A 27,969-nucleotide genomic window follows, 5' to 3' on the forward strand; every position below is an offset into this window, starting at 1 on the left:
ATCTTTGATGTGCTCCGCACGAACAAGAATATACAGTCGATTATTTGGAGTTACTTTCTCTTTACTGCTCACATGACAAGTTTTGTTGACAGCTACGAACTTTCTTTTTCCTGTATTTGTGACAAGATGACTGAGAGAAATCAACAAAGATGAAGCATTTAATTGGTTACGTTTTTTCTACTGGTGAGGAAATTGGCTTTAAATGCCTCTAAAAATTTTCAGGCATGATTATGATCGATCATCGATGGTTTCGTTCGTGCGGCGCGCAGCGCTGCTTGCGGAAGTTTCGAAGGCCGACGACAGTCATTTTTCGGACCCTTATTTTGGCTTCGTACACAATAAGTATAACATATCCAACGGTAATTTTTTTTATATGATATATTTGACAAAAATACCTTTTTTCTTTCTTTCATCTTTTAAAACTTAAAATTAATATTATATTGTGTCCAGAATTATGAAAAATAAAAAACATGTAAACAGCGTTGTCAGCTAGCCCGAGTACTCTGACTGTAAGAGAGCTAGACGGACATAAATACGCTCTCATTACAGTCAGAGACCAAGCTATGTATTTTTTGGGCAATTCCCGACAACCAACAAGTTGGCAAAGATTTCCGCTCTAATACCACACCAATCCTATGTTTGACGTCAAATACTGTTACATCGATCATTTTCGAGTTAACTGATTAAAAAAAATCCACATATTAATCACTAATACACATAGTACAGAAAGAAATCTGACAGCATCCACATTCAGCTACGCTTTGTGACACTCCGTCACAAGAATTACAAAGCTCGGTGACCTATTTCGTGACGTAGATCACGTGATCGCCCACTGGGCGATTCCGCCTAGTAGACAAAATGGCTGAGGGTGATCATGTGACGCAATGTCACGATATAGGTCGGCGAACTTAGAATTCTGCTGTCCGGAGTTTGCCAAAGCTTAGCCGAATGTGGGTGCTGTCGGGTTTCTTTCTGTAGTGTGTGTATTAGTGATTAATATGTGGATTTTTTTTAATCAGTTAACTCGAAAATGATTGATGTAAAGGTATTTGACGTCAAACATAGGATTGTTGTGGTATTAGAGCGGAAATCTTTGCCAACTTTTTGGTTGTCAGGAATTGCCAAAAAAATACATAGCTTGGTCTCTGACTGTAATGAGAGTGTATTTATGTCCAAATGTCCGGTTAGCTCTCTTACAGTCAGAGTACTCGGGCTACGTTGTCAGCTTGTTATAGAAAAGTGACAGGGGTCATGGTTAGTAGACTATTTTAATGCAACGAAGCATTGTAATAATATATAGATGATTTTTAATTTGAATGATGTCACTTTGAATCTCCTTACAAAAACCATACACTGGGTACGTGACACTTTTCCAGGGCTCACCCTGGATCAAAATATTAGCCAAATGGAATTTTTATTAACCATATTGAAAATCCTTTAGCCAAAATTGTTTTACCTATTGTGCCATGTTGTTGCTGTTGATTTCAGCGTAATGTTAAATGCTTGTGATTTCTGCTTGTAAAATACCTAGGCTAAGAATGCTGACTTCACGGTATATTCCATTTTAAAAAAAACTAAAAAAACTTAATAAAATAAAAATTTACGGTCTTTTTAAAATCCAGCTAACTTATTAAATTTTACCTCACATTCTTACAAATCTATATCTAATAAATATGATTATTGTAAACTAATTTTATTTAGTGCACGTTTAACTGCAATTTATATAAATACCGCATGTTAATTTATCGAGATCTGCATGCGTGCTCTCGATCATGGGTACGAAATTAACAAAGACAAAGAAATAACCGAAACTGCAGTTAGGTATTCATTGATGCGAACAACTATTGTTTTTCTACAAATTTACAGCAAGATTTACTCCTGTGTAATCGTATTGTTTAATATCCATAACGATGTCTCTTGACACATGGGTGTCAGCTGACTGAAGCATGCCATATGGTATATTCTTGCCGAGAGCTCTTCTCAGTTCAACCAACGAATGTTCTTCCTAACGTTCACAAACTATTTGATTGGTGTCCGTCATGTCCATTTGGTTTAACATGAAGCGCACAAACCAGTCTAGTGAACGTTTTGTTTTCGCTCAGTCTGGCTGAAGTCAGCACTTTGGATAGCCTACATGTCTTTCAGCCCTGAACTGGCATGTGTATTCAAATTGACACGCATTGTCGGTCTGTTTTTATTACTTTGGTTCAAAGACTTTACAAAGTTAAAATAACAAGTTACAGACTTTGATTTCATACATGTTGAATGCATGCCATTAAAATTAAGCCTATGCTGTATTCTGGATGACACAGTTTCTCATTACCAGTCGCGAGATCGCTGTTACGCTAATTGAATATTTGGTATTATTATGTTTGAGATGTCGGATAGATTATGTAACAGTTTGTTCACATCAGAAGATAGAAAATGGCTTAGCCAAAATTTTAGCCACTTGCAAATTTTATTAGCTATTTTTTGTAAAAATTGGCCAATGGTTAATTTGGCTACTGACAGCGTGAGCCCTGCATTTCTGTTTTAAGAATGCTGGAAAAATTCCAATGCAAAATTGCTATTGAAAATATTTTGTTTGAACATTACTAATGCTCCTGAATGTGTTTGAAGAAAATCTTGTGATTAAAAAAGTATCTTACCGTAATTTTACTTGAAATCCATATTTCGTAAAAGGTATAAAAAAAAAAATCACTATTTTAGTAATGTTCAAACAAAACATCAATTTTGCATTGGAATTTTTCCAGCGTTCTGAAAATGGAAACGTCATGTACTTAGTTTATGGTATATTGTAAGGCGACATCATTGGAATACTGACGTCATTCAAATTCAAAATTAGATATATTATTACAACGCTTCACCACATTAAAACAAAAACTGGTCTACTACTTTGACCCCTGTCAAAATTCTACAATAATAATAATAATAATCTTTATTTAAAGAAGGTTACACAAATTGCAGTGCACTAATCTCCCTTGTAGCCTTCTGTCTATTAAGCATTAAAAATTATTAATCTACTTGTAATGAAATAAACAAAACTCGATATAACTATCCTTCATTAAATGCATCAAAACTCTATGGTAAATATCCATGATAGTGATTTCCCTAGAAATTTGGCAAAGCATGGTAGACCAAACACTTTTGTGGCATTTTCACCATTTTCGGGGCACTTATTTTTCATTAAAAATACACAAAAATTAATTGAAGTAAACATTAATGTAATTTATGTGCTTGCTTTAATAAATGAATGGCAAAAGATATAAAAGACATATTTTATTAATTAATAATACCTTTTATAAAGGCAATTTTCGAATTAATTAGTGAAAAAGGCTTGTTTAAACTCAGTGCAGCAAGGTGCTGATTAAGGCAAGATGGTGCTAGACTATTGAGGCATGGTGCTCCACCATGCTAAAACAAGCTAGGGAAAACACTAATCATGATGCATACATAATTAATACCAACAAATTTTACATACAAACAAATATTATCACAATTTACTCCTGAGTAAAGGTTTTACTAAACATTTTCAAGAGTCAGTGTTGTTATAAAAAAAATTATATTGTCTTTTAAATGAAGGTAAGGATACACTTTTTTAATAGAATCTGGGATTATATTCTATATTTCAAAACCAGAATATCTGAAGTGTTTATACAATTCAGTGTTGGGTCTTGGCAATACAAGATTATTATGTGTTGCTGATCTCAGTTGGGTCTCCATGAGTACTCAAGTACGGTACTCGGGCACGGGTCGAGTCTAGCAAGACTGGAGTCCGTTCACAGGACTCGAGTACCAGTACAAGCAATACCAGTTGCACAATAATCATATGATCATTTGCATATATGCTAAATTTCTCTGTTTGATCTCACCATTTATCCGTCACAATACTGAATGTATCAACCGGTTTCTAAATGCAATACAATGACATGATTACGAATTCATGTTCAGCACTGGAATTAAGATGCATATATTTTACGTTATTTTTTAGTGTCATTATTATCTAGTAGTAAGTGTTGGGTCCAGGTCGAGTTTGCCCTCAACTACTCGAGTCCAGTATTTTGGACTCGTGGAGGCCCTAGATCTCAGGTTATATTTATTTGAGCCGGGTATGAAAGGATCACTTATATGTGCAGGTGTCAGATTGTTCAACACCTTATATACTAATGTACGCATTTGGTATGTGCACCTATAATCAAAAGGCAACCACTGTAATTCCTTAAAGAGATCTGCAAGCAGACAATGCTGTTTACAGGTTGGTATGTTTTTATTTTTCATAATTCTGTGCAAAATATTAAGTTTTTAAAGATGAAAGAAATAAAAAGTATCTTTTGTCATATCAAAAAATTACTGTTGGATATGTTTTATTCACTGTACAAAGTACAAAGCCAGAACAAGGGTCCGAAAAGTGACTGTCGTAACCTGCTTTTCAGTCGTGCAAGATTTAGGGCATCATTTACATGGACATAACGGCAGTGTTCGACAAATTTTTGTAAAAGTCAAAGCCCATACAAAAACTTTGGCTAATGCCCCATGTTTTTTACAATGCTTTGAGATATTGAGCTTAACTGTTTTTGTGTATAGCTTTATCATGTACTGATGTTTATGGCAATTTACTCATTTTTGACAGTTATGGTCCTTGAATTTAGGCGATACAAAAATATGTTTTACGGTTGTTTTTTCACACGGCAGGTTTTATTTTATGTACATTTAGGCAAATGAACATGCATATGGGAAGATGAGTACCCATCAGTTTTCTAGTGGTGGGTCAGGTGGTGCTTGGAAAACCCCCAGATCTGTTTATAGTAGACTGCAGGGCTCGAAATAACGGCCTGTGAAAAGCAAAAAGCAGTAAATGTTTTTAGATGTAGTAGGTAAAAATCACTTAGGCTATGAATCATTTGAATGCAAAATTCTATAATATTCTACAATATTATAAATGTTATCTCTTAGTTTTTTTCACTCTGATTGTTTTTATTAATTTCAGATTTACGGAGAATAAAAAACAAAACTTGCATTATGTTTTTTTAGTCCCTACTGGTCCAACTGGAGGGGACTATTGATATCATCGCCATCGTTCTGTCTGTACCACATACAGTTTTCCAATGCCTTATGATTGATAATGAGCTGAAATTCTGTGTATAACTTTGTCATGTACTGTTACAGATCAAGTTTGACTTTTATGGCAATTTCTAACATATTTATGGCCCTTGAACTTTAGAGAAATTAACATTTGTTTTCCAGAAATTGTTTTTGAAATACCTCTTAGATATTGAGTGAAATTTTGTGTATAACTTTATTATGTACTGTTAAGATCAACTTTGACTTTTATGGTGATTTACCCATTCAGGGCAAGCTCTGGGTTAGCAGAAAATTTCGCCAAATTATGTTAAAACTTCAAAAATTGCAACACCCCAGTTATTTTGTAACAAAATATCAATTGTTATATGAAATTATTTTGCCAAATTAAAATAAAATTCGACAATTGTTTTTGAAATTCACAATTAGCGAGTGCCAGAGCTAGCCCTGCCATTTTTCACAGTCATATGGTCCTTGAACTTAGGAGATAAGAACATTTGTTGAGCCTGGTAGGGTAAATGGACGGCTTTAAATAGCAGTATTTTCAGAATGGTTGTATAACTTTATACTGTATCTAGAACAGAAATCTGTTGGTAAGCACACATTATTTTGCAATATTCGTATTTCTTGGAGGTTATTAAAACTGTATAGTAACGTTTGTGCTTTTGTATTTTATATTATGAAATTATGTCATAAGAGTAAGATGGGAAGGCCAGATTGCGGTGTCAATATGTATGTTTGTTTCTGTTTCAGTGTTATTTTACACGGTTTTGTACATTCCTGTCTCAACCGGTGTCTTTCAAGATGGGTACACTTCAGACTTGGAGCTCAACTGCACTGACTTTCACCCCAACAACTGTACAGAGTGTCATCCTGGCACTTTTGCCAATGAAAGTGAGAACTAATTTGTAACATCCAAGCAAGGGAATAAATTATGACAATAAATTGCATAATAGTAAGTTAAACTCTTTAGAAATTCAACAGTTTAGAAAGTTATTAAGTGTATCTGAATTAATATTATAGTAGTTGATTCATTTATTTTGTAATCAAGCAGTTGAAGCATAGCTTTTGTCTGATAGAACGACAAACCATTCATGGGTTTTCTGTGACATTTATCCATGTTTTGGGATGTGGGAAGGAATAGCAAATTAACTCATAAATATGACAAATTTGTACCTACAAAAATAAAATGGATTATTTATAGCAGGATTTGATTGGAGAGAAATGACTTCGAGAGATATTAATGAAGTGTGTGGGGTAATGTCCTAGAGAGATATTAATAAAGTGTGTGGGGTAATGTCCTAGAGAGATATTAATGAAGTGTGTGGGGTAATGTCCTAGCGAGATATTAATGAAGTGTGTGGGGTAATGACCTAGAGAGATATTAATGAAGTGTGTGGGGTAATGTCCTAGAGAGATATTAATGAAGTGTGTGGGGTAATGTCCTAGAGAGATATTAATGAAGTGTGTGGGGTAATGTCCTAGAGAGATATTAATGAAGTGTGTGGGGTAATGTCCTAGAGAGATATTAATGAAGTGTGTGGGGTAATGACCTAGAGAGATATTAATGAAGTGTGTGGGGTAATGTCCTAGAGATATTAATGAAGTGTGTGGGGTAATGTCCTAGAGAGATATTAATGAAGTGTGTGGGGTAATGTCCTAGAGAGATATTAATGAAGTGTGTGGGGTAATGACCTAGAGAGATATTAATGAAGTGTGTGGGGTAATGTCCTAGAGATATTAATGAAGTGTGTGGGGTAATGTCCTAGAGAGATATTAATGAAGTGTGTGGGGTAATGTCCTAGAGAGATATTAATGAAGTGTGTGGGGTAATGTCCTAGAGATATTAATGAAGTGTGTGGGGTAATGTCCTAGAGAGATATTAATGAAGTGTGTGGGGTAATGTCCTAGAGAGATATTAATGAAGTGTGTGGGGTAATGTCCTAGAGAGATATTAATGAAGTGTGTGGGGTAATGTCCTAGAGATATTAATGAAGTGTGTGGGGTAATGTCCTAGAGAGAGATTAATGAAGTGTGTGGGGTAATGTCCTAGCATCCGATATTTTACAAAACATAACCAGGGCTAGCTCAGGCACTCGCCAAATTCGCTAATTGCGAATTTCAAAAACAATTGGCGAATTTTATTTTAATTTGGCGAAATAATTTCATGTAACAATTGATATTTTGTTAGAAAATAACGGGTTTGGCAATTTTTGAAGTTTTAACAAATAATTTGACCAAATAATTTCATGTAACAATTGATATTTTGTTAGAAAATAACGGGTTTTGCAATTTTTGAAGTTTTAACAGATAATTTGACGAAATGTTCTACTGACCCAGAGCTTGCCCTGATAGCACTAATGCTATTTGATATGGATGACAATAGTTTAAAATGTTTAAAGGAATTAAATGTATTGAGTTAATTGTCAATGATAATTGTTTTCCAGCTACAACTGACTGTGGGTGTTGTAAGGAGGGATTTGGTTACTGTGTGACGGAAACTGAGTGTTCACCATGTAGTACTGGTCACTGCCAAGCCAAGACTGGACAGAAGTCATGTGACCCATGTCAGAAAGGAACATTCCAGGAGTATGCTTAAGCTTTGATTTTATTTGTATTCCTATTGTGTAAAAGCTAGGCTTCCAGAGGTGTATTTCCTGAACAGAAAGCTGTTATTTGGGAATAATCCTGCTAAATTAGAATATTTAAAGAAAATGTTTTTATAAGTAGGATTTGAAATAGCCAAGTTGAATTTAGATGGGGATTGACTAGCTTTAAAAAATATTTTGTTACAGCATCATGCTAGGCTATTGTTTGACGAGATGATTGTTTTTTTTACTTCAGATTTATTGAAAATAGCTGCCTGTATATAATGATAAGGAACAATTCACAAAAATGCAATTTCTGATTTACTGATTTCTACCATCACATCAGTTTGTTTGATAATGGAAAACATTTCTCTGTGTTTTTAAACATTTCTCTTATAAAGGTGGATTATTTTGTGTATTATATTAGATTGTATCAATACTTTTAGTTTTTATGCTACATAATAAACAAAAATGCATTTCTGAAATATCTTCTTTGTCTTTGATTTGTTAGTGAAATGGGTCAGCCCAACTGTACAGAATGCTTACCTGGGACATATGCTAATGAAACTGGTGCAGTATCATGCTTGCAGTGTAAATCAGGTAATACTAAAAATCATTAAATATTATACACTCACCTGTGTGCTATAAGCTGTATATGTGCACAAGAAATGTTTACTGTTGCTTAAATCATAGGCCACTGATTATATATGGCAAAACAAGTATATATATATGTACCCCTAAAAAGATAACGGTTACTACAACATTTCATATTTAAGAAACCCAAATCCTACAATAATAAATGACGATATGGTCAGAATGGGGTTATCCCACAATGTCTCAAATTTCAAAATATTTGTCATGGAGATTTGGTTGTGTCACGGGGATCCTATAATACCCGTAACTGAATGAAACCCGATTGTCCCAAATATCTCTCCTAATTGTATATCTATTAGATCTCTCTGTAACAGGCAGTTATACCCGCTGGCTCGTCTAGGTATGATCAGAGATAAGATCTTATATAAGTATATATTATTATAGCACGTTTAGTTCACTAGAAAACACAACAAAAACACAATACACTTTGGAATCTGTATTAATCTACGCTGACAAATGTACTGCCGCAGTAGTTAATTAACAACAACAAATAATAACAACCCAGAACTGATCACTTAGTTAGTTAATCTCTAGGTGTCTAGTTTACACAATATGCTAATCACTTCACCGTGACAAAACACCCATACGTGTGATAATTGAGAAACGTTTCCAGGAGAACTTAATTAATAAAGGAATTACAACTCTATTCCTAACTAGTTAATTTTTAATTAACCCTTGCTACTCGTTCAGTAACATGTGATAATTGAAAAACGTTTCCAGGAGAACTTAATTACTAAAGGAATTACAACTCTATTCCTAACTGGTTAATTTTTAATTAACCCTTAACTACTCATTCAGTAACCTTGTAATACAGACTTAATACTGGTACCTATCACAATAAAGACAATAACCTACAGTTTACCTAGGTCCTCTAGGATGACTGGATAAGCTTTATATATATATATATCAGAACAGTGAGCCTACAGTATACTGCGTCAGATGACCGGCAGCACCGTCTAAATAATATTGGTATAATACAGTATTAAAATATTTAAAGTCACATCAATCACATCAAGGTTATACACAGAGCAGAAATAAAATTATTTACCACTCCGGACGGACAGCGATCCGTGGAACCCTTCCTATGTTTCTCCCCGATATCTCTAAAACCCTAGCTATTTATTAAAAAACCGAATATCGCCTGGGGGTACAAGGCGGTACCTCACGTATCAAGTGAATTTCCACAGCGACCAAGACGGCATATCTTTCTCTGATCGCCAGACTTAATGACGCCTAGTCGCCAAATCACGGTTGTAAAAACCGCACACGCGGAGGTATTATGTAACTACTGGCCACCTGGCCTCCACACCTAGACTAAGTGCATATTGGGATGCACGGTCGCGCGAAGGTATTACGTAACAAGGTGCCCACCTGAGCTAAGTGCATTTGGAACTGCACACGGCCCTCTAAAACAATTAATATCGCCACAGGCGAAAATAAATTAAGAGCATGTACTGTCACAGGTTGGCACAGAAAATGTCCCATTGTTAGGACAGTTTGGCAGCAATCAATTTCTGCGGCTTGTAAAACCTTGGGAGTATTTTCAGTTTATTGCATACACACTGTCACCTCAATTCTAGGGTGGATCTAGCCATTTACCATGTGCAAGGTTCTTGAGGAGGCTCAGTTGCGAAAATATGAGCAGATCATTTGTGGAAAGTCTGAAACACTGCTATTGATATGTAAGAATGGGCATCAATAAATATTGACCAATCACGGATCTCTCTGCACTTGAGAGGTGGGGTTTCAAAAGTGTGCAGGTATGGACAGATACCGCACCTTTTTGTCAGTGGGAAAACAACCAAAGCGTGGTACAAAATAGGAATAACCCTACTCGGGTATTGAATTTTTGGAACATGTTTTAGGATTTTTTCAGAACCATAAACATAATTTAATATAGATATTTTGGGATTCATAATCCTTTTTTTCGATCCAAAATCTGTGATTTGCAGAAGCACAGAATTGTGGTGAATTCACAGCCTGCTACTGTGTTTTTGGATTTGCCCATTTACTTTGATGGTTTTACTGTTAAACATTTTTGATGTTATTGTCTCCATTACTAAAATTTGCTATTGTAAAATCTCCAGTATACATTAATGCATCGAACACAGTAGACTTACATGTATCCCCATACTTTGTTAGTCCCCTACTGGTCCAACTGGAAGGTCTATAGGTTCTGTCTCCATCATGGCTGTCTGCCCCACATAGAGTTTTCTCGGACCTTTTTTCTGCAATGCTTCAAGATATTGAGCTGACATTTTGTGTATAGCTTTATCAGGTACTGTTACAGATCAAGTTTGGCTTTCATGTTGATTTGCCCATTTTTGACAGAGAGTTATGGCCCTTGAACTTATGAGATACGGTACTAAAAAACAATTCAAGACTTTTTTCGCAATGTCTCAAGATATTGAGCTGACATTTTGTGTATAGCTTTATCATGTACTGTTACAGATCATGTTTGACAAGCATGACAATATAATAATTTTTTGGCAGAGTTATGGCCCTTGAAATTTTTAGCAGTACTTTCAGAATGTTTGTTTACCTGGATTTGTAAAATTTTATTTTTGTTTAGGTTTCTTTGCCAATTCCAGTGGTTCAGTTAATTGTTCACAGTGCAAGGAGGGGTCGTATCAGAACAGAACTGGCCAGACAGACTGCGACATCTGTGATGCTGGGTCATACTGCAAGTGAGTTTATTATTCTGTAGGCACGAGTTACTGTCAATGTTTACAGTATTTGTACATCAACATTTTCACATTACATGTCTTCTACCTTAACTAAAATTACAGTAATTATTGCAAACAAGGCATATAAACAATTTTCTTCAAAATAATGAATACCCGTTTGCAAAATTATCCTTTTTATACTATGTTAATCAGGTGTTAGTTTCTAAACCTTTCTATTAGCAGCAGACTTGGGTCTTATCATATGTTAGTTTCTAAACCCTTTGTTGGGGAAGACTTGGGGGCTTATTACATACTAGCTTCTAAACCCTTTGTTAGGGAAGATGTACAAGGTGGTGTTTACTCTTGGAATTAAAAGAAAGATGTCAGTAAACAGGTGATTGTGCACTTTATTGAAACAGACTGTAACAAATTATGATTGACGTGTCAATTTCATTGCTGTTGCAGTATGTGAGGGACCATCTCTGATGACGGTTTACCCCTATCCCTCTCCAAAACAAAATATCTGTAGACATTTCTAAGTAGCTTTTGAGCAAAACTGTCAAAAACCATTCTGAGTGTGTAATCTATTATACTGATATTAAAGATGCTATGTATTAAAGGTGCTATCTCCAAGTTGCATAATGACAGCTATTGCAAATATAAAAAAAAATTAAATTACATTTTGCTTTAAAATTTAAGTACTACACCTTCAACTATGAATGAATGAATGAATGAATGAATGTTTAACGACACCCCAGCACGAAAAATACATCGGCTATTGGGTGTCAAACTATGGTAAATGCAAATAAATAAAGTGATGATCAACATCAATATTAAAATTCAAGGTTTAAACAAAAACAGTGTAAAGAACTGTGCAAAAAGGCAAATACAAATATCACAGAATTTTACGGACACCGAATTTTACTCTAAACTTCAATTTGTGCTGTATTGGCCATTCTCAAAGAGAATGTTACACCCCTGCACCACGGTGAGGTTACAGCACACGCAGGGGCCTTCAACTATATGCCCATAAATGATTCTATCAAAATAATTTTATCTACTAGTAGAAAATACATTTTTAATGGAGAATCTTTATCACAAACAGATGCTCACATATAACTATGATATAGCACCTTTAAGTGGTTGCAAGATTGTGTAAATTTTTAATGTACTTATATCGAATTTATATTAATTAAATATGATGATCATAATTAATAATTTATGCTGCAATTCAAAATACTAAGTTAACTTGCAGTTTTAAATTAATAGTTTGTTTAAGGGTAAATGAAATTGACACATGTCGATCAAAATGTATTATAGTCTGTTTCAGTAAAGTATACAATTCACCTGTTTACTGATATCTTTCTTGTAATTTCAAGAGTAAACACCACCTTGTACATCAATGAGAGCCCAAACAAGTACATGCTAAATTAATTAGAGCATCATTAAATAGATATTTACAAAATATTTACTTCTGTTGGGGAAGACTTGGGGGCTTATTACATGCTAGTTTCTAAACCCTTCTGTTAACCATAGTTTGACACCCAATAGCCGATGTATTTTTCATGCTGGGGTGTCGTTAAACATTCATTCATTCATTCTAAACCCTTCTGTTGTGGAAGACTTGGGGGCTTATTACATGCTAGTTTCTGAACCCTTATGTTGGGGAAGACTTGGGGGCTTATTACATGCTAGTTTCTAAACCCTTATGTTGGGGCAGACTTGAGGGCTTATTACATACTAGTTTCTAAACCCTTCTGTTGGGGCAGACTTGGGGGCTTATTACATGCTAGTTTCTAAACCCTTCTGTTGGGGCAGACTTGGGGGCTTATTACATACTAGTTTCTAAACCCTTCTGTTGGGGCAGACTTGGGGGCTTATTACATGCTAGTTTCTAAACCCTTCTGTTGGGGCAGACTTGGGGGCTTATTACATACTAGTTTCTAAACCCTTTTGTTGGGGCAGACCTGGGGGTTGGGTCTTGAACAGGTTCTATGTATACATGTATTTACTATCATTTTCCTGTTCCTCTCTTACAGTTCAAGGGCCGACAACCAAAATGTATTATGTCCAGTTTTGCTAACAGTAGTACATTATAATTTTTCTTTCTCTCCTTTTTAAAATGAAATGTAGTGTTTCAGGAAGGACATACACATAATAAGAATGATGCAAAGCTATATAATTTGAAAAAAATATATATACTAGTTTATCCTGTAACTTACCCATCATATCCATGTCATAAACTCATGTGATAATTTACTTTATTAACCCGGTTAATAATGGTATGCAAATTTGCAAGGTCTCACGGTAATGTATTGTCGTGGATGGGTTATTTGCTTACTAGCCATCAAGACCTGTGTACTAGAGCGTAAAGTTTTTAAAGATTTATTTAAAATGCGTGACGTCAAACTAATCTGCTAATCGTGATGACGTCATATCATCGATGGTGGCGACTTTAGTACTGTGATTTACTAAAAAATTAATTAAATTATTATTTTAGAAGTGTTATAGGATAAATAGAATTCGCTACTCGTGTTTTTTAATATGTAAAATATCAACCTCGTCTAGTTAATCGGTATTTGTCTCAGCAGAGCCTCGACAAATACCGATTAACATAGACTCGGTTGATATTTTCCATATTAAAAAATACTTGTGATGAATCCTCTATATATTATTTGGGAGGGGATTTAAAAAAAAAAAAAAACCTATTTTTCTGAAACAGTGATATATATATATTTTTAATCACACTCTACCATTAAAAGAAAATGTTGTACCTGATCTAACAGCTCCTCTTTCAACTTCTTTTAATGACCAATTCCACATCCCAGTCCTTGTCTCTCTAACCATAATGGGTATTTGTTACTTGTGATCATATGTGCCACACAACTGCCATTCCCATCAGCTTTTGCTGTTGACACCATGAGTTTCACATTGCCAGTTCTTCCCCATCAGATTGGCTGTTGACATCATGAGTTTCACATTGCCAGTTCTTCCCCATCAGATTGGCTGATGACCTTGATGATCCACAGCCTGCACTAGGATCAATGGGGTGCAAAATGGTTGTGGCAATGCTGTCAGAAGGGCTATGATTCAGCAATATTTTTCTTAACATTTAAAATTGTAATAAATACAAGATTTGAACCAGTAAAGCATCATGTACATTTTTATAAATTTCTGAATAGAAGCATCAAAGTTGATTATTATGCAATCAAAGGGTATTGTACATATGAATGAGTTCTTGATGTGTTCACAGAGTCACTGGGCGGTTGGTCTTTAACTAAGATTAGAAGTGACGGAACTTGAAGTTGAACACTTTTTCTTCCAGTACTGCTTCTTAAGTTCAAGTATTTCCTTCTTCAATCTTAAATTTTCCATTTTCGCCTCGTGTTATTTTTTTGCAAATTCCAGTATTTTCATCTCTGGTGTGTGTTTTTCTTGCTTCTGTTTAATTGATTCTTGTTTACTTTTAACCTGTTAAAATAAAAATCCAATGATAGTAGAGGATTAAGAATTTTTTGTATTAGTTAAATCATGTTTTAACCTACAAAACTAATTTTGTTTTGTTTAATGACACCACTATAGCATATTTATTTAGTATTTATTAGAAAAATGGGATCCTATATATATATATATATGCACATTTTCATTGTTTTCCTATCAATAGAAAAGAAGGTTATAATGTAAACTAAAAAGTAAAGTTTGTTTTATTTAATGATGCCACTAGAGCATATTGATTTCTTTTAATCATTGGCTAATGGACGTCGAACATATGGTCATTCTGACACAGGTTTTCTCCTCCACCTGTTTTGTTTATGTCACATCTTTTTTGGCCTGACATTTGGCACGGCGCCACCAGTCTCGTAGCTGCACTATTGTTTTTCCTGTGTGTTCCGGGTATTGTTCATGATAATCTTTAAGTACATCTTCCCATGCCGCCTTCTTTTTCTTATTGAAATTAATGTCATTCCGTTTGTCTTCACTTATGCGAGCTCTCTGCTTTATAGATTGCACTAAGAATGCCTTTTCTCCATTCGAAAAATTGTTTGTTCTCTTTTTATCAGACATGATTGTTAGGTGATTTTACAATGATGAATTGAGTAGTGTCTTAACCTATATATAGTTCTGTGGGTGCATACCATTTCACTGAAATCTGACAGGCTGCATGCAATGCATGCATTTCCCATAATTTTGCTACTACATGTATCTGCAGTGAAAACTAAAATGTATGGTTCATTTCCCCTTATGCTGATAGAATGGGGTTGTGGGAGGTGAAGGGTGAGGGATGTACAAAACAAAATAATAACTTTAAAACACCGATAAATTGACTGGTAAATATTACTATTTAGTTGTTTATGCTAGGAAATCGTGTTTGAACCCATGCAAGGATAAAAAAGATTGAAGGTAGCATGCCTACTCACGCCCTATATCTATCAGCTTCAACCATATATCAAATATCCTTCATACGGGTCTGCACTACATGCTTATCTATGACATAAAACATGTTTTAAATTTAAAACGGAGCCTTAAAACAGCGTGGTAAATGAAACAGTGTTTTATATTAAAACAGTTTTTATAATATGGATTTAAAACATGTTTTAGGTTAGAACATGTTTTACCTAAAACGCCTTTATAAATATGGGCCCATGAGTTTCACATAGCCAGTTCTTCCCCATCAGATTGGCTGTTGACACCATGAGTTTCACATAGCCAGTTCTTCCCCATCAGATTGGCTGTTGGCACCATGAGTTTCACATAGCCAGTTCTTCCCCATCAGATTGGCTGTTGGCACCATGAGTTTCACATAGCCAGTTCTTCCCCATCAGATTGGCTATTGGCACCATGAGTTTCACATAGCCAGTTCTTCCCCATCAGATTGGCTGTTGGCACCATGAGTTTCACATAGCCTGTTTTCCCCACAGATTGGCTGTTGACACCATGAGTTTCACATAGCCTGTTTGGCTGTCACCATGAGTTTCACATAGCCTGTTCTTCCCCATCAGATTGGCTGTTGACACCATGAGTTTCACATAGCCTGTTCTTCCCCATCAGATTGGCTGTTGACACCATGAGTTTCACATAGCCAGTTCTTCCCCATCAGATTGGCTGTTAAGTGTCAATTAAAGGGTAAGCACATCAAACTGATTATTATCATTAAAAACGGTGTATAAGAGTCATTAAACATTTGATTCTTTATGTTTTTTTCTAGTGTCACTGGATGTAGCTTTTGTCAACCGTGTCCATCTGGCAGATATGGAAATGACACTGGCATGGTGAACTGCCACAAATGTGAAACAGGTAAAATAATGTTAAAAGCTTGTTTTGTTTAATGACACCACTAGAACACATTGATTAATTATTATGCAATGTAGACTGGGGATTATTGCAACCAGTATCAATTGAAGAATTATTGTAAAAATATTTTTATAAATATTTAAAATTTGCATGCACACGCACACATAGACAGACACACACACACACATGCATATTTAATGTACTGAAGAAATGAGTGGTATTTTCTACAGGATCTTATCAGCCTAAAACTGGAGAGCTGGATTGTCTCCCTTGTGAAGAAGGTTTTGAGACAAGGTATGAATGTTTTCTTACATTTAAATTTCTTGCCTAAATGAAGTTATAATCACTAATTGGTCTAGTTTTTTTACCAGTTTGACTGTAATCTGTATAGTGTGTTTAGTTGTAGATGTGGGATCTGTATGTACATACAAACATTGAATGTGATTTGTGGCAACCGAAACAGTTAAAAGTTTATTTTGTTTAACGACACCACTAGAGCACATTGCTTTATTAATCATCAGCTATTGGATGTCAAACATTTGGTAATTTTGACATATAGTTTTAGAGTGGAACCATGTTAAAAAAATTTCCATTAGTAGCAAGGTATCTTTTATATGCACCATCCCACAGACAGGATAGCACATACCACATTCTTTGATATACCAGTTGTGATGCACTGGCTGGAATGAGAAATAGGCAAATGGTCCCACCGACTGGGATCCACCAAACCGACTGCACATCAAGCAAGTGCTTTACCACTGGGCTACATCCCGTCCCGAGCCGAAACAGAATATTCAGCTGGAATTGTTCCCTTAAGAACAGTCGTCAAACCAACTCTAGCAGATAATCGCTAATCAATAATCTCTTATTTGAAAAATGTATCAGATTTCCTCTTAAGACTGTGTGCAAATTACCAAGTAATTAACATCAGGTAGCCGATGACTAATTATAAATGTGTTCTAAGGTCGGAACTTTGTTTTAGCATTGTACACAATAAATATAACATATCCAATGATATTTTTTTTTAATTATATATTTGACGAATGCTACTTTTATTTCATTCATCACTTAAATTGGAAGTGAAATTACGATAAGATTGGTTACATTTATTGAGTATGAAACCAAAACAATGGCTTGAAAAGTGACTACTATCGTCGACCTTATATAATATGAAGAGTTTACGGGGTAGGTGCTAAACGCGATATATCCATTTTTTTCATTTTCAGTAAAAATGTTTTTTCTAATTGGCATATATCGTGTTTTGATAATAAAAAAACCGGGATTTACCCAATACAATTTCATAAGGATCATTCGCGTTTTGCTGACATACAATAATGGCTTTAACTAAAAACAGGAAAGAAAATGGTTTATATCGCGTTTTGCGCCTGAACTCTTCATATACGTCCCTGACTCGGTTTTGTTTGCAAAAATTGCAGGAAGCCAGGTTTGAGCCGTTGCACCGGGTGTTTACCGGGATCGTTTAAAAACACAACAAGCACTCAGCTGTGTGAGCCATGTCCAGCAGGTATACTTATAACATTAGTGTCTTCAAACAACTCCATATCAACCATTACCTCAAACTCCACATTTTAAACAACCTTATAATGTTACAAATTGGTTCACGGGTGAAGAAACATTGGTTTTAAATACCACTTATAAAATAGCTTGTAAATTTTTTTAGTCTGTTTGTCCATTTTGAACTATATAACACATGGGTTTAAATTGTTGTCTGCCAAATTGCTAAATGTGAATTTAAATTGCTAAAACGTTGATTAAAAATTCATGTTCTGTTTTTAGATTTATGGCCATTTCAGTCCATCTTAAACTGTGTATTCAATACTAAATGTTTTAAAATAAAAATGAAATATAACAACAAAAAACCCCAAAACATATGGCTTAGTTATGTTGGTTTTTTTCCTTTTTAAAAAATTAGCCATGAAAGAAACATGATAGTATTTATGTTGGATGAAACTGTTGCCTTTGTTTATGGTCTTGTGACATTCTGTTTGGGGTAGGATCAGCTGCAGAGTTTGAGAACTCCACCGAGTGTTCCCTGTGTGAGCGAGGTTCCTATCAGGAGATTGAAGGTCAAGCCAAGTGTCACCCCTGTCCTTCTGGCTACTACTGCAAGTATGTGCTGCTTTCTGGTGTTTTGTAAACACACTGTTCTGAGTGTGTGACCCTTGTAACGTGTTTACAACCATCACAGCCTTGTTAACTACAGTAGAATCTTGTTGGGTCGAATAGACCGCAACGCTTGAACCAAACACAAAGTCCTGAGTTACACTTTATGATTAGCTCCAATGGAGTTCAAGCCAACGAGATTCAACTGTACTTATAAATTACTACAGGTTAAATACATTTTGTTGTTTATATATGTCTGTATTTTCAATGTGTTTCTTGTTGGCCTGATGTTTGTAGGATTAGACTAAACTGGATTTTAATCTTTCAATAATTTCTCGTTCCAGCCAGTGCACCCCGATTGGTATATTAAAGGCCATGGTATATACTATCCTGCCTGTAGGATAGTGCATATAAAAGATCACTTGCTACCAATGGAAAAGTGTAGCAGGTTTCCTTTCTAAGGCCATACATCAAAATTACCAAATGTTTGACATCCAATAGATGATGATTAATCAATTTTCTCTAGCGTCTTTAAACAAAATAAACTTTTTAACTTCCAATAATTGTGAATTAACGAAGAAAGATATGTAAAGTAATTACATGAAGTATAAGCTACCAGAAACATTAACAGTCAAAAACATCTGGCAACAAATTCAAATCACTGATTAATATATCTTCTTCATTTTTACTCGCTTTCCAGTCCAATTAACTTTCTCTTTTTAGTGTTTTCCTTCTCTCACTCTTTAGACCAAGGTTTATAATTACCATAATTATGTTAAACAATGTGTTGGTTTATTACACTCTATGTTCCTTTCTTTTATTTTCTGAATTAAGTGTAACATGTTAAACAATGTGCTGGGGTGTTGTTTTACAAATATTTCTTTCCCTTCTTCTCTTGGAGATAGATTTCAAACAGTACATCATTGGCTATTGGTATTGGCTCTTGTGTACATGTATGTCTGCATCCTAATTTTCAATCAATCTAATTTTAATGTTTGTGTTTTGCAAAATGTCTGGTCTATGTTTCAGTAAAGCTGGATGTAAATCCTGTCTGCCATGTTCTCCTGGCCAGGAGACTCGGAAAATGGGGTCCAATAATTGTACAGAGTGTGATCCAGGTAAGAGAACAGCTGTTGACTCCCCACAAATACTCTACATAATAATATATGCTTGGTTACATCACTAACTCTAAGCCTTGGTGTCACCTCCAAATCTCCAGCCAGTGCACCACGACTGGTATATCAAAGGCTGGTGTATGTGCTACCCTTGCTACCAATGGAAAACTGTTGCGGGTTTCCTCTCTAAGACTATGTAAAAATTGCCAAATGTTTCACATCCAACAGCCGATAATTAATAAATCAATGTACTCTAGTGGTGTCGTTAAACGAAACAAACAAACTTTTACCACCCAATCAGTACAGCATTCATCTGAGGTTGGGCTATTTCTCGTTCCAGCCAGTGCACCACGATTGGCATATCAAAGGCAGTGGTATGTGTTATCCTGTCTGTGGGAAAGTGCCCGTAAAAAGATCCCTTGCTGCATTAGAAAAAATGTAGCAGGTTTCTATATGTCAAAATTGCCAAATGTTTAACATCCAATAGCCGATCATTAATGAATCAATGTGCTCTAGTGGTGTCGTTAAAAAAAAAAACTTTTTTTTTCATCGGAGGTGTTTGGGTCGTAGGATCGAATCCTCTCGGTGGACCCATTTTTCGATTGGGTTTTTTCTATATCTCAACCAGTCTCCCACAACCGGCATTTCACTTTAGTAAGTTCATTTAGCAATCAGTAAACGTTCTTGCTGCTAAGATAGCAACCTCTAGTTGTTACTTACACTTAGTCTAGTCAACACTATTGTTTCAGTGAAATTTTCAGACATTGCACTCAATGTTATCTATTAATTGGACTGGTATATCAAAGGCTGTGGTATGTGCTATTCTGTCTGTGGGATGGTGCATATAAAAGATCCCTTGCTGCTAATCAGAAAGAGTAGCCCATGAAGTGGTGACAGCGGGTTTCCTCTCTCAATATCTGTGTGGGCCGTAATCATATGTCTGATGCCATATAACCGTAATTAAAATGTGTCGAGTGCGTAGTTAAATAAAATATTTCTTTCTTTCTTTATTAATTTATTTTTATAAGTGTGTGTTTTTTAAACTAGGTACAGCTAATGCTGATGATGGTGGAAAGTGTAAACCATGTTCTCGTGGTTACTTTACAACACTGGAAGGATCAACAAAGTGCACAGAATGTCCTGCAGGATTCTATTGTCCTGTGAGTATAATTATTATCATCTGAAACTGTTGATTTTCTCTATTGTCCTGTGAGAATCCTACATTGTCATTATCTTAAACTGTTGATTTGTTCTACTCTACTGTATCCTACATTCTCATTATTTGTAAACTTGAATTGTTCAATATCCTACATTTATCATTATCTTAAACTGTTGATTTATTCTACTGTCTTCTGACAGTTCTTCATTTTTATTTTAAACTGTTGATTTGCTCTATTGTCTTCTGACAGTTCTACATTTTTATTTTAAACTGTTGATTTGCTCTGTTGTCTTCTGACAGTTCTACATTTTTATTTTAAACTGTTGATTTGCTCTGTTGTACGGGGGCTGGACGTACATGTACATGTAGTCCAGTGGTAAAGCGCTCACCTGATGCGCACGTGGTCAGTTTAGGATCGATTCCCGTTGGTGGGTCCATTAGGCCATTTCTCTTTCCAGCCAGTGCACCACGACTGGTATATCAAAGGCAGTGGTATGTGCTATCCTGTCTGTTGGATGGTGCATATAAAATATCCATTACTACTACTTGAAAAATGTAGCGGGTTAACTCTAAGACTATGTCAAAATTACTAAAGGTTTGACATTCAATAGCCGATTATTAATATATCAGTGTGCTCTAGTGTTGTTGTTATACAAAATAAACTTTTTAACTATTGTACCAAGTATCCTACATTCTCATTATTTTAAACTGTTGATTTGCTAGTCTCTGTTATACTGAGTATCCTACATTCTCATCATTATAAATGTTGATTTGATCTGTTGTCCAGAGTATTCTACATTCTCATTATTGTAAACTGTTGATTAGCTCTGTTGATAGTGGGTATCCTACGTTCTCATTATTATAAACTGTTGGTTAGCTCTGTTGTCGTGAGTATCCTACGTTCTCATTATTTTAAACTGTTAACTTGCTCTGTTGTTGTGAATATCCTAGGTTCTCATTATTTTAAACTGTTGACTTGCTCTGTTGCCGTGAGTATCCTACCTTGAGCTCTCATCATCACTGCCTGTGTTTTGTGTTGCAGCAAGCTGACAAACCCCCTCAGAACTGCCCTCCCCACAGCTACTGCCCTAAAGGCAGCTTCACACCACACACATGTGAACCTCCTCTGTGGACGGTGGACCATAAGGAACACATCTGTAAACCAACTGAGGAACTCATTGCCATCATCGCTGGAGTTAGTGTGGGTAGGTACTGTAGTAGACAGGTAACTATGGTTACATATTGTTTCATCAGTGTCAATGGAATCTTCTTAGAACTATGGTCAACTTATTTTGAACATAAATGCTCAAGTTGTTTTACAATTTTGTTGTCACTATGGGTGCTCCAAATCAGTTTATGTTACTTCTATGCATAGGAATACAGGCTCCCATCTTTGTAGGAGTGTTTTGCCCGAATTAAACGAAACTGCCCAAATCTGGATAACACAGTAAATCACAGATAGTCACAGATAATCACAGTTATAACAAAAACAAATTCTATAAATACAAATGAAGGTTTAAATGAATCAAGGAGAGACATTAAAATGAAAAACAAGAATTCTATGGAACCATAAGCATATAAGACAGGGGGACAGGGGTGTCAACTTCCCCCTAGTTCTGGAGCAAAACATCCAATTTGGGCAAAGATTATACAGATATTTAAACAAAATGTGCTAATCTGAGGCCTTTTTACTGTGTATTTACATCATTCTTTCCTCAAAATCAGTTGTAATCAATGTAAAAAATGTGTAATGATTCGTTTGCAACCCTATATACCTGTTTAGTAGTAATGCAAAATGTGTAATGATTCGTTTGCAACCCTATATAGCTGTTTAGTAGTAATGCAAAATGTGTAATGATTCGTTTGCAACCCTATATAGCTGTTTAGTAGTAATGCTATAATGAATTAGTTTTTCAGTTATTCTTATTTTAAAACTGTTTTTGTGTTTCAGTTTTTGCTGTAGTAGTTGTGATTCTGGGAATAAACTGGTACAGATATTTGAAGAGAAAACGTAATAAGGAGGCAGAAGAAACCACCCGGCTTACGTCGTCACAGACGCCAGAATACTCAGGCTTATAGAACATAATCACTTTATGTATCTCAATCACTGTGCAATATTTTTTTCTTCAGGCTGCTGGAGAATTCCGACTGTCAGTCAGTATAAAGACACTGTTCCTAATTGTCAGATGATATACATACAGTCTGTGTGGAGTTTTATCATTATATTATACATTATTTAAAACAGATTTGATTAATTATCAATTTTGGCAATCTAGTGTGTTTCTGAAATGGTGAATATACTATTTGTACAACTTTTCAATTGGACCTGCTCAGGTATTGGTATGAAGTACATGATTTAAAAAATAAAATAATAATAATAAAAAATTTAAACTAAATAAGGTGACCTTTTAAAGTCTGCCATAAGGATACATCTCTAGTCATTGCTGTCGGACTTACGGTAGTATCAATCCATTGCCACTAGGCTAGACATTTTTCAGAACTGCCAAACCGAGATTAAACAGTAACATTTCATTTCGACTTATTTTCATTAAGGTTCAAGCATGCTGTCCTGGGCACATACCTTAGCTATCTGGGCTGTCTGTCCAGGACAGTGGGTTAGTTGTTAGTTCATTAGTGGTACCGTTAGTGAGGAAGAAGAAGGTGTAGTGGCCTTACACCTACCCACTGAGCCCTTAAGAACTCCCTCTGGGTTGGAGCCGGTACTGGGCTGCGAACCCTGTACCTAGCAGCCTGTAGTCCGATGCAACCGATGCCGGTACACAATAGCACCATTCTTGGTGAAAAAGCTATCAAAGTATTACACTCCAATTAAAAGAAAGGACCCAGAGCTTGTACCTGGTTACAATCATCATCCTGTGTCAATAGAAATGTTGTTACAAGCAACATCTTTGTATGGAGTCCTATCAGTGTCAAGTGTCCAAGTCTGAACATGTTGGTAAGAGGCTTTTGTGAAATAAAAACTGCTTTGAAAGAACATAAAATGTACTGAAATAATCCATAAAATTTAATGTATATTATTATTTTTATTATTCCTTTCTTTTCTTTTTTCTCCAAAACCCCAACAAAATTGGCTATAAATGGTTTTATTGTAATTGAGTACTACTTAACTTTGTAAAGGCTGGATGCTACTCGGTTCACTCCCAGACATCAGCTCTCACCCAGAGTGAGTTATAGTGGTTTAATGGGAAAAGGGTAGTGGGGAGCAGAAGGCCACTACACCGACTTCTCAATCATTAACCACTAATAACTCGCTATTAACTCCAGACATCCCAGATAACTGAGGTGTGTTCCAAGAACAGCTTGCTTAAACGTTAATTGGATATAAGCATAAAAATCTATAATAAATGCAGTATAATTGGGTCTAACCATTCAGTCATCAACATGTAAGTGTAACCTGGGACTTATGTTATTTGGAGTGTTGCAGTATATTCGACCCTTTGAGTTCGACCCAACGAGATTTTACTGTAAATACTTTTTAAAAATTAATTTAATTTGTATAATTACTGTATGGTTCAGAATCATTTATTTAACAACAACAGTTGTAATAATGAACAAATTATTTTAAATTATCTTATTTGTATGCATTAATGCAGTTAATTATAGTCGTTGCTCAATTTGTAGTACCGGTATTAATTTGTAGAGTACTTGGCGTGTTTGAAAAAACCCAACTTTTTGTTAATAAATGTTAGCCCAGAACTGAATTTAGTATAGGGCCTAATCTTCTTCTTTTTTCCTTTTGACAACAATTGTTATGTAACTGTACGTCTGTGATAGGTATTTTTGTATAAAATTGAGGATTCACATGGAGGCTGTGGTTTAATGTAAACATTTCCTCCTTTATGGAAAACATGTCTGTTTGGTTACCCATGTTTTGATAATATAGAATGTTTCTTGTATTTGTAGTAATTGATTGATATTATTGTTTATATTTATAATTATGTGTGTATGTTTTATGGCGTTCAAATGTTCTGTAATGTCCGGAACCATGGGCTTTCAGATATGATGCATATATTCTAATGTGATCAAATTTGTAATATTTTATATCATTATTATTCCTAATAAATGGTGCTGTAAATATTGTATCTTCACATTTTATAAATTTTGTATTGCACATGTGTTATAAATACCATATTAGACAGGTGTTTAAATACATTATGTTATAAATCATGTATTACATGTATTGTAATGGAAGAATTTGTCGCCATGTCACATACATTACCTGGTACTATACATGTATATGACAAGGACAGTGTAGGACATTTCTATGGATTAACACACCTGACAATGTTAGCATATAGTGGTATGCGACTATTTTTGTTAGCAGAGTGAGTATATAAACAAATTATTTCAAGCACAAGTGTGCACTATATTTAGAATTCTTATTAGAACACTTGGCTACTGACTACTTAAATTTCTAACATGTATATGTACTAACAAAATGAATGTCCCCTCCCCATCTTTACATGCCCTTAATCGATCTTATTATGATTAAAGGTTAACTTTATAATAAAGTTCAGTATAAACCAGACAAAAGTATGTTTTACCAAGTTGTGGTCAAATATCAGGGGATGACATTACTTGTATTTTCAATTTAAATAAAGGCTATTTCAGTTTCATAAATATAATTGAAAATCCTGCAGTAAAATTGCTTTTTGGCAAAAAGGAAAAACAACCACGAGTTAACTATCTTGAATATTGACAGTGTATGATTTTTCTCTTGAATTAGAGATGTCATTTGTGCAATTTGTTTATAGTGTACATAACTGAAAACCAATCTAATTAAAATTACATGTAGCTCCACATTTACATGTGGATCTTACAGCAGCCCGTTGGAGCTCATGTCCAGTTGACCTTTCATTCGACCAATCAAAACCTTAATTGCAAAATCATGCCAGTGATTTGAAAAGAATTTGAAAACATTCAGGATTATGCCGAGGGTATACAAAATGATTCGGGTGAAAACTTATTTCAATATAAAATTTTATATAAAATTAGTTTTAAGATGGAAAAAAAAAATGTGATGGTATAGCCATAAAATCTGTTTATACTAGTATACAATCCAGAGTTTATTACTGCATTTTCCCCCGTTTTTTCAATGTTGAAATAGACCAACAAGTTCGCCTATAGTGCATAAATAGTCTCGACCGATATTTTTAGAATTTGTATGCTCCCGAATAACGTTATAAAAAGTGAAGTGTAATTGGTCGATATTTAAATTGTTATTTATAGATGAAATGTCACCTGGACATGGGAGTCCATGCAATGCTGTTAAATATACTGGTGAGACCTGTAGAGCTAATTTTAATCAGATTGACTGAAATCATTAAAATGATAGGCATTCTTGTTTTCATATAAAATATGGAAGGTTTAGCCTAGGTATTGTGTAAGACACTTTACAATGCTTACATGAAAGCAAAAGTAAGATTTATTTTTTTTAGTTAACTTATAATTGGGAATACAAAGTTCATAGTTCATTATTTAATTAAAGTTAAAATTTTACTTAATGATAATAAAATCAAGCTGGGGCCTGTAAAGAACGGGGTGGAGGACATTCACTTCATACATACATGTACATGTACTACAGTTCTTTTTTAAAAAATCAGGTGTTATCAAGTATTAAGACATAAGAATAAATGTGTTAAATACGTATCTGTGTTGGTTTTGGATTTTAGTAATATATTTAATAAAGCCTGGCTTTCAAGGGCAGTTAAAGGATATTTTACAGGGTTAATGAGGTGCACAAATATTGAAAATATAATTGTGAACTACAGTAGCAAAGCTGTTACATGTGTATGTAGTGAATGGTAAAAAGATAAACCAGTTCATGGGCATAGAAAGGTGCCAAAACGTGGGGGAGGGACGACACATAAATACGTATAAATATATAAATATAAACCATCGCTGCTGCTACAAAGTGGGGGGCACATGCTCCCTTGCCCCCCCCCCCCCCCCCATTATGGAAAAGGTATTATAGGACATATATATTTATGTTCTCTATCATAAAAAGATCGATCAATGTGCTAGACATTCTTCGATTTTTCAAAAGGTTGTTGGGACCATTAGTCTTGACGAAAACCATAACGTCTTAGAGAATACTACACTAACGTAACAATCTACTGTTTTAAGCAATGCACGTTTCATGTTAACAGTTCTATTAATGTTTGAACATGGGTGTGTTGTTTAAAGACTATCACTATATATAGATAGATAGATAGATAGATAGATAGATAGATAGATAGATAGATAGATAAGATAGATAAGATAGATAGATAGATACTGATTTAAAATAAGAAAGAACTGAATTCAAGAGTCAATTTTATAATTAAAAAAAATTAACAAAATTCCTACCAGAGTCGGATTCAGAATCTTGACAGTGAGGCGTTGTAGTTGAAAGACTTGGTCAACACCCATACCAAACATAAAACCTAAATACTTGAATAGAATCACAAAGCAGTCAGAATTACTTTTTACCAAGTTCCAGATGATTCTAATTTTACTTTGTGGGTGATAATTGAGACTCGCCAAGAGAACAATCATACTAAATATGAATGAATTTAACCGTCCATTAAATTGGATTCAGTTAAAAGGAACTGGCATGGAGAAACTTACAAAGTTGATGTGAGTGAGGTGGGGATGCACTTGAAATACACTTGGTGAACAACGATCGAGTACCAAATAAAGATGCTAAGCTTGCCATTTAAACTATCAATTTTAAAAAGCAACTGGGTAAACACAGGCCACGAGAGTATTTGACAGTGGAAGGGGGCGGGGTGGTACTGTCAGCTAGCGCCATGGTCCAGGGGATGGAAACTGGATGGCCCAAACAGCCTGGATCCGTTAGGAGGTTCCGGGCATGCTCTTCCGAGAATAAAAAAAAAATCAATTTCTGGTGTTCCCAGCCTTATTGGCACACTAATAGGAGACGTTGGGAGGGGCATCGCCGGTTTCGCGTCCCCTGAATCAAACGTTGACAAAGTTCTAAATAACACTGGGTTGTTCACATTGGTGAACACACATATTACATACCAAACTATCCATTAAAATATCCAAGTGTTATAATGTTAATCTAACTTTTTAACTGGTCGTCAACAAAGGAGCTTCGGGGTGTACGTGTGTCACTTGATGACATGCATAGGCGTACGGGCTCCCATTTGTGTGTGTGTGTGTGTGGGGGGGGGGGGGGGGGGGGGGGGTTGCAGGCTAGTTTTGCCAGAATTAAACGAAAATGTCCAATTCTGGAAAAAAATATTTTAATCATATTACCATTACTA

General features: G+C 35.1%; 1 protein-coding gene across 1 annotated transcript; it reads left to right on the forward strand.

The window, feature by feature from the left end:
• The first annotated feature begins 49 nt into the window (after positions 1-49).
• LOC121384190 (proprotein convertase subtilisin/kexin type 5-like) lies at positions 50-24,775 on the forward strand. Its single transcript, XM_041514460.1, has 13 exons — positions 50-183; positions 5,833-5,973; positions 7,527-7,668; positions 8,179-8,267; positions 10,894-11,008; positions 16,194-16,282; positions 16,510-16,573; positions 17,716-17,804; positions 18,295-18,409; positions 19,433-19,521; positions 20,566-20,678; positions 21,720-21,882; positions 22,629-24,775. Exons 1-13 carry the CDS (start codon positions 150-152, stop codon positions 22,754-22,756), a joined length of 1,371 nt encoding a protein of 456 aa, XP_041370394.1. The 5' UTR covers positions 50-149; the 3' UTR covers positions 22,757-24,775.
• Positions 24,776-27,969: the final 3,194 nt, after the last annotated feature.

This window comes from Gigantopelta aegis, chromosome 10 (genome assembly GCF_016097555.1).
Source record: "Gigantopelta aegis isolate Gae_Host chromosome 10, Gae_host_genome, whole genome shotgun sequence".
Taxonomy (NCBI): Eukaryota; Metazoa; Mollusca; class Gastropoda; order Neomphalida; family Peltospiridae; genus Gigantopelta; species Gigantopelta aegis.

Bases quoted from the DNA above. Each gene is read 5' to 3' on its own strand.
- LOC121384190 (XM_041514460.1), top strand. From the start codon at position 150: ATGAAGCATTTAATTGGTTACGTTTTTTCTACTG. The intron at 5,974-7,526 runs GTGAGAACTAAT...ATTGTTTTCCAG, and splicing joins TGGCACTTTTGCCAATGAAA to CTACAACTGACTGTGGGTGT. The intron at 16,574-17,715 runs GTATGAATGTTT...CAAAAATTGCAG, and splicing joins GAAGAAGGTTTTGAGACAAG to GAAGCCAGGTTTGAGCCGTT.